Consider the following 8,226-nt stretch of genomic DNA (forward strand, 5'->3'; position numbering starts at 1 on the left):
AGTGAGAAAAGCCACCGGCCTTCGCTCAGTACCAGGCGACTGCTCCACGTGGGTTTCGAACTCGCAGCCTAGAGGAGGAGGGCTTGTGATAAGATATTGATTTGATCAGATCGTGAAACTAGTTTGCATATTCATAATTGTTGTCACTATTTACAAAGAATTTCAAAGTGGCATGTCTCAATATGGCAGCTCCACGGAATATATTCACCATACTGGGTATTGTCCTTGGTCTACACGCTGTTTGGTCCTTACGACCATATATTTAACTTATATACCAGAAAGGGTTATATACATTATGTAGTTCCAAAGTGATCAATTCTGCTCGTATAATGATATCATTTGTCGTTGAAGTAAGTCCTATGTTTAGTGCATTATGAGCATCTCTGGTAAGATAATATTCTTTGTACCTTGGTAGTAATGTAAAATGAGGTCGATCTGAGTTTGAAACCAAGTTATATAATACAAAGCCAGTTTCTAAAAATAGGCTCAGACTTCAATTAATTTCCGTATGTTTCTAATAAATTTGAATTTATTCATTCTATTTCCTCTATTATTTTTGCCTGAACCCATCTTTGTTTCGACAACAATTTGGGATATTATGTAGTACATCACCGAAATGGGGCCAAAATCATTAAAACGACGCAACTATAATTCGTTTTAAGTTTTAAAGTCAATTTTTTTCCTCTATCATTAAGCAAGATGGCTAATTAACATGAGTACAATGGCTAAATCCTACTTGTTGCTTATTACCTCCCTTTAATTGTTCAGGTTAATAAGTAAAACAAGTGATCAGAGTTGTGAGATGGTAGGTGGGGGACGTTTGTATTCAATTGAATAATACTGGATAACCATTGTATTTATTAACCATTCGTTATATTTTTCACATAAATTATTCATATTTTTTTTGTTATTATCTAATCTAATATTATATGCCATGAGCATGATGTGAATTTCAGACTGCAATCCACCAATACAACATCGTCATTTTCATTTTAGAAGATTTAGTTGATATCCGGTTTGCAATGATGACGATATCCGGTTTGCCTATGAAAGATCAACCGTTGTAATATGAAATTGATACATGTATTTGTCTAAAGATAACGTCATTTGTTTTACAAAAAGTACGACACAAGTTTCATCGTCTCTCTCTCTAAAAATAAAGGACACTGTTTCTGTGAACACGTAATGGTCATGTACTACTATATCTTATTACCTGTGTATTTGTGATTTTTTCACCTGGTGGTGTTTTGATATCACACGGGATGTAAAACTGAACTAAATTCTTTAGTTGTGCTTTGTAGTTGTGATATCTTCATTTCATACAAAATTTACAAAAAAAGAAAATGGCTATATTTTATATTTTACATCTGTATTATGTATTTCTATATTTCTATTGTTGCATTTGTAATGTGAGTATTTGTAAAATATAAAACGTTAAAAATGAAATGTAAGAATATATTTTTCCAACATTTAAAACGATAAACACTATGATGAAAAATTAAAAAATATAGATAATTTTACGATGTAAAATAATAACACACTTGACAATATATTTACATAAACATCACAATGCCACCAAATACACCAGTTAGGAAGATAAGGTATGCGATTTAAATGACTGTAAATGCCATCCAGTGCGTGCCGGTTATGACGTAATAATTATTGTCATGACGACGACAACATTTCACCATTAAAATAGTTATTTCATCTAAAGAACAACACTGTCAGTAATGATTAATGTAAGTAAGTTTAAATCCAATTTAAATATACGGGATACCGCTAGGGGTGTAGAGTATGTCAGTATGTCGTAATTACAAATTTTATAATTGTTTGATACCAATTAGCGATTATTTTAGTGTAATTAGCATTTTGTTTGTGTGCTATAACAAAATACATATAAAGACAATCCCATAGCTACTTGTACAATGTATATAAAGAAAATATTCTTACAAAATAACTCTAATTATACGGTTTTCAGACTGAGCTGGAGTGTTCTACCACAAAGAAAAACGTATTAGAAATTAAAAAAAAATCAGTTGCTGCCCATATTTTTTTTTTTTTTTTTTTTTTTCTAATATTACTTGTACAGTACAAGTACATGTATATGAAATTACAATGAAACAACCTGGTTTGTCCGTGAGAAACTCTGGATAGTTAGGTCTGTGACAGGCCCTGCTCTCAATACATAGAAAACTGACTGTTTCGTTCTCACAATATGTTTCGGATATCAGAGCTGGAGTATATTGTCGCTATAAGGGATACATCTGCCTCGGTGTTATGTGATTCGCCTATCAAACATTATCTGTTACACCTCACTGACGTCGTTACTGTACAAAACATGTATATCTGTAACAAGCCACATCAAGTTCAATGTGTTTAGATTTGGGAACCTTTTCAAGGCTTGTGTCATAAAGAGATAGTGATCTTAGGTATTGGTTAATGTTAACAGCTAAACTCAACAGAGTCAAGAGCAAGCTAAGGTCAATCACTAAGGTCAACCACTAAGGTCAACCGCTAACGCCAACAGTTAAAGTCAACCGCTAAGATCAGCAGATAAGGTCAACCGCTAAGGTCATATGCTAATGTAATGTCAACATTTAAAGTCAACCGCTAAGGTCAACAGTTAAAGTCAACCACTAAGGTCAACAGATACGGTCAACAGCTAAGGCCAAAAGCTAAAATCAACCGCTGAGGTCAACAGTTAAGGTCAACAGCAATTATCAATAATTAAGGTCGATATATGAATGAAGGCAAAGTGTTAATTCAACAGATAAAGTTAACAGTTAAGGCCATCCATTGAGATGAACAGGTAACGTTAGCTGCTTGAATCAACCGCTAAGGTCAACAGCTAAAGTCAACAGCTAAGGTCAAACAATAAAGTCAAGCACTAACGTCAACAGCTAAATCCAAACACTACAGTCAAAAGCTAACGTCAACAGCTAAAGTTAAACACCAAAGTCAAAAGTTATGTTCAACAACTAAAGTCAAACACTAAAGTCAAACACTAAAGTCAAACACTTAAGTCAAAAGTTATGTTCAACAGCTAAAGTCAAACACTAAAGTCAAAAGTTATGTTCAACAGCTAACGTCAACAGCTCAAGTTAAATACTACAGTCAAACGCAAAGATCAACAGATTAAGTCAACAGTTAAGGTCAAAGTGAAGGTTGGTAAATAAAGTCAACAGCTAAAGTCAAAAGAACCGCTAGGATCAACAGCTAAAGTCAAAAGAACCTCTAGGATCAACAGCTAAAGTCAACAGGTAAACGTTAGCAGTTAAGGTCCATAATTAAAGGCGACATCTAAAGCCAGCTATCACGGTCAACACTGAAGGCTAACAGCTAGAACGAGGGCCATTTCGTTTGCAGCCCTTTATTTACCAATAGTCTTCCTATGTAAGATTTTGTGGGTATAGTACATACTCATTGAAATTGCACTTAACAGTAACAAAGCCGCAATCCTGCATCCTGTGTGAAAAGGTTCATGTGTATGTACTCCCCTGCTCGACAACATGGGTTTTCTCCGGGTACTCCTGTGTCCTCCTACATCTATCCCAGCCTACATCTATCCCAGCTTACATCTCTCCGGTCATAAAAGAGGAATATTGAATTTCTTTAATCAATGTTGTAGAATAATAATGATTTTTTTGTGTGTTTTATGCTGTAAACACTAACCGCACGTGGGACACCGACAGAGATTTTATATCTCCTACTTGTAAGGGTAAACAAAATCCATGTTGATTGACATTTACAGTATCATAATTACCTCAGGTCGTCGCTTCAAATAAATTCAGACGACGTGTTTTCTTATTTCTATTATGTGTTATTGTTGTTGTTGCTGCTGATTTGAATGGTGTATGATTTTTGAGACATGTGTCAGAGTGAATTTGCTTTATCAGCATTATTCCTTTTTACACACACCATAAACTACATAAACACACTACTCCTACATAATTTGTCATGATTAACAGCTTTTAAACTCCGTTGATAAAATCGCTCCTGCACTGTATACCTGAAATAACCCACGTATTTCCTAAATTCTTTCAGTGCATTCATTCATGGCGTCTTGCATCGAGATTCAGATAAGATATACCCCAGGTCAATAAATCCTGCTGGGGCGGTGGGATTTCATCTTCTACATTTCTGTATGTGGTGCTGGAAGCAATTTGATATATTTCATAAATGCCTAACCTTAAGCTGATGTATTTGTATTTTGTGATAAAGTCTTTGTTCACGAAAAGATTCTTTATCGAATTGAAACCATCGAAGGTAGTTTACTGACAAATAAATATATGGGAAAGAAAACGAATAACAAAAGATATTTAGACCCCAAATGCATTCCTCCTTTTAAAAATATTACAAGGGAAATATCAACAAAAAATGCATGCCTCGCTTATGTTTAAAGTTAAAACTATTTTTTCTATGTATGTTTGTATGACGTGTACGTCTGGCCAATGTTTAGAGTAAAACTGTAATTTTGGTGTATTCTTGCATGCCGTAACATATTTCGGCCTCGGGAATCACTTGATCAGGTTGATAAATCATCGCATTCATCGAAAAACGGCCGAGGGTTAATATTACTTTATCACGTAGTAATATTTTCGTATTCACACAAAAAAACGGCCGAGGGTTAATATTACTTATCATGCTGATAAATCATCGTATTCACCACTTATTTTACTTCTGAGTGTTTATCAATCACATTGACAATGACAATGGCAATTGTTTATTCTCAAAGACAATACATTGAAGAAAATCCAGATACAAACAAATGGATAACAATAATACATGGTAAAACAGGATGGACATCAGTATTGTGTATTAATTATCTCATTTATATCAATAATAATTTAAGCCTTTAATAAGTTCATTTTGAGTTGCGTAATTGAATTTAGTATTAATTTAAATGTATTTGCTCTTTCATATTTATATCTAGACATACATTTTTGTCTGATATAGAGTACAAGTTGTTGGTCACAGCAGTATTCACAAACCGGTCGATAATTATCACAGGCTTGCATAGAAATTGTGATTTTCATTTTATTTTATATCACAGTGGTACATGTATGTGCACTCTGTAAAGTACAAGGCCTTTCCTATTACACAGTACACATACCACTGATATCATTTTTATTAATTCTCATTTTCTATGCAAGCGCCTGTCAAAATTGTATCTTACTAAGACGCCTTACCAGTCAAACCACCTTCAAAGTGAGGGCAATGCAATTACATTGCATTAACTTTTTGATCAAACCGCTGATACAGTGTCAGCATCAGCAAACATCTTAAAAGGTGTTTACATGTATTCTAGACCCACGCTAGCTAGACTGATGAATTCTAGACCCAACAAACATAGCCTGATGTATTCTAAACCCACGCTAGCTAGACTGATGTATTCTAGACCCAACAAACACAGCCTGATGTATTCTATACCAACACTAGATAGGCTGATGTTTTCTAGACCCAACAAACATAGACTGATGTATTCTAGACCCACACTAGATATACTGATGTATTTATTCTAACCCACACTAGCTAGATTGATGTATTCTAGATCCACACAACCTAGTCTGATGTATTCTAGACCAACACTACCTAGACTGATGTATTCTAGACCAACACTAGCTAGACTAATGTATTCTAGACCCACACTACCTAGACTGATGTATTCTAGTCCCACACTACCTAGACTGATGTATTCTAGACCCACACTACCCAGACTGATGTATTCTAGTCCCACACTACCTAGACTGATGTATTCTAGACCCTCACTACCTAGACTGATGTATTCTAGACCCTCACTACCTAGACTGATGTATTCTAGACCCACACTAGATAGACTGATGTATTCTAGTCCCACACTACCTAGACTGATGTATTCTAGACCCACACTACCTAGACTGATGTATTCTAGACCCTCACTACCTAGACTGATGTATTCTAGACCCACACTACCTAGACTGATGTATTCTAGTCCCACACTACCTAGACTGATGTATTCTAGACCCTCACTACCTAGACTGATGTATTCTAGACCCACACTACCTAGACTGATGTATTCTAGACCTATACTGCCTAGACTAATGTATTCTAGACCAACACTACCTAGACTGATGTATTCTAGACCCACACTAGATAGACTGATGTATTCTAGACCCACACTAGCTAGACTGATGTATTCTAGTCCCACACTACCTAGACTGATGTATTTTAGACCCACACTACCTAGACTGATGTATTCTAGACCCACACTACCTAGACTGATGTATTCTAGTCCCACACTACCCAGACTGATGTATTCTAGTCCCACACTACCTAGACTGATGTATTATAGACCAAAACTAGACAGACTGATGTATTCTAGTCCCACACTACCCAGACTGATGTATTCTAGACCAACACTAGCTAGACTGATGTATTCTAGACCCACACTAGCTAGACTGATGTATTCTAGACCCACACTAGCTAGACTGATGTATTCTAGACCCACACTACCCAGACTGATGTATTCTAGTCCCACACTACCTGGACTGATGTATTCTAGACCCACACTAGCTAGACTGATGTATTATAGGCCAACACTACCTAGACTGATGTATTCTAGACCCACACTAGCTAGACTAATGTATTCTAGACCCACACTACCCAGACTAATGTATTCTAGTCCCACACTACCTAGACTGTTGTATTATAGGCCAACACTACCTAGACTGATGTATTCTAGACAAAAACTAGATAGACCAATGTATTCTAGTCCAACACTAGATAGACCAATGTATTCTAGACCCACACTAGCTAGACTGATTATTCTAGACCCATACTAGCTAGACTGATGTATTCTAGACCCACACTAGATAGACTGATGTATTCTAGACCCACACTACCTAGACTGATGTATTCTAGACCCACACTAGCTAGACTGATGTATTCTAGACCCTCACTACCTAGACTGATGTATTCTAGACCCACACTACCTAGACTGATGTATTCTAGACCAACACTACCTGGACTGATGTATTCTAGACCCACACTAGCTAGACTGATGTATTCTAGACCCACACTAGCTAGACTGATGTATTCTAGACCCTCACTACCTAGACTCATGTATTCTAGATCCACACTACCTAGACTGATGTATTCTAGACCAACACTAGCTAGACTGATGTATTCTAGACCCACACTAGCTAGACTGATGTATTCTAGACCCACACTAGCTAGACTGATGTATTCTAGACCCTCACTACCTAGACTCATGTATTCTAGATCCACACTACCTGGACTGATGTATTCTAGACCCACACTAGCTAGACTGATGTATTCTAGACCCACACTAGCTAGACTGATGTATTCTAGACCCTCACTACCTAGACTCATGTATTCTAGATCCACACTACCTAGACACCTGGATGATGTATCTAGCCCACACTAGCTAGACTGATGTATTCTAGACCCACACTAGCTAGACTGATGTATTCTAGACCCTCACTACCTAAACTCATGTATTCTAGATCCACACTACCTAGACTGATGTATTCTAGACCCACACTAGCTAGACTGATGTATTCTAGACCCACACTAGCTAGACTGATGTATTCTAGACCAACACTAGCTAGACTGATGTATTCTAGACCCACACTAGCTAGACTGATGTATTCTAGACCAACACTAGCTAGACTGATGTATTCTAGACCCACACTAGCTAGACTGATGTATTCTAGACCCTCACTACCTAGACTCATGTATTCTAGATCCACACTACCTAGACTGATGTATTCTAGACCCACACTAGCTAGACTGATGTATTCTAGACCCTCACTACCTAGACTCATGTATTCTAGACCCACACTAGCTAGACTGATGTATTATAGACCCACACAACCTAGACTAATGTATTCTATACCCACACTAGATAGACTGATGTATTCTAGACCCACACTACCTAGACTGATGTATTCTAGACCCACACAACCTAGACTAATGTATTCTATACCCACACTACTTAGACTGATGTATTCTAGACACACACTACCTAGACTGATGTATTCTAGACCCACACTAGCTAGACTGATGTATTCTAGACCCACACTACCTAGACTGATGTATTCTAGACCCACACTACCTAGACTGATTTCAGTGAATATATTTTGATTACACCCCTTTGTTTGTACTTTACCACGTAGGGAATTTCTAGTAGCACAGTTAGAAATCAATACAACTCTTATATATCGA

The 8,226-nt window shown here is 36.7% G+C and overlaps 1 protein-coding gene across 1 annotated transcript; it reads right to left on the minus strand.

Moving 5' to 3' along the window:
• Nucleotides 1–7,412: 7,412 nt before the first annotated feature.
• On the minus strand, nt 7,413–7,826 carry LOC117338890. The gene has a single exon (XM_033900254.1). It carries the CDS (start codon nt 7,824–7,826, stop codon nt 7,413–7,415), a length of 414 nt encoding a protein of 137 aa, XP_033756145.1.
• Nucleotides 7,827–8,226: the final 400 nt, after the last annotated feature.

The sequence above is a fragment of the Pecten maximus genome, chromosome 12 (assembly GCF_902652985.1).
Source record: "Pecten maximus chromosome 12, xPecMax1.1, whole genome shotgun sequence".
NCBI classification, from domain to species: Eukaryota; Metazoa; Mollusca; class Bivalvia; order Pectinida; family Pectinidae; genus Pecten; species Pecten maximus.

Bases quoted from the DNA above. Each gene is read 5' to 3' on its own strand.
- LOC117338890 (XM_033900254.1), bottom strand. From the start codon at position 7,826: ATGAGTCTAGGTAGTGAGGGTCTAGAATACATCAGTCTAGCTAGTGTG.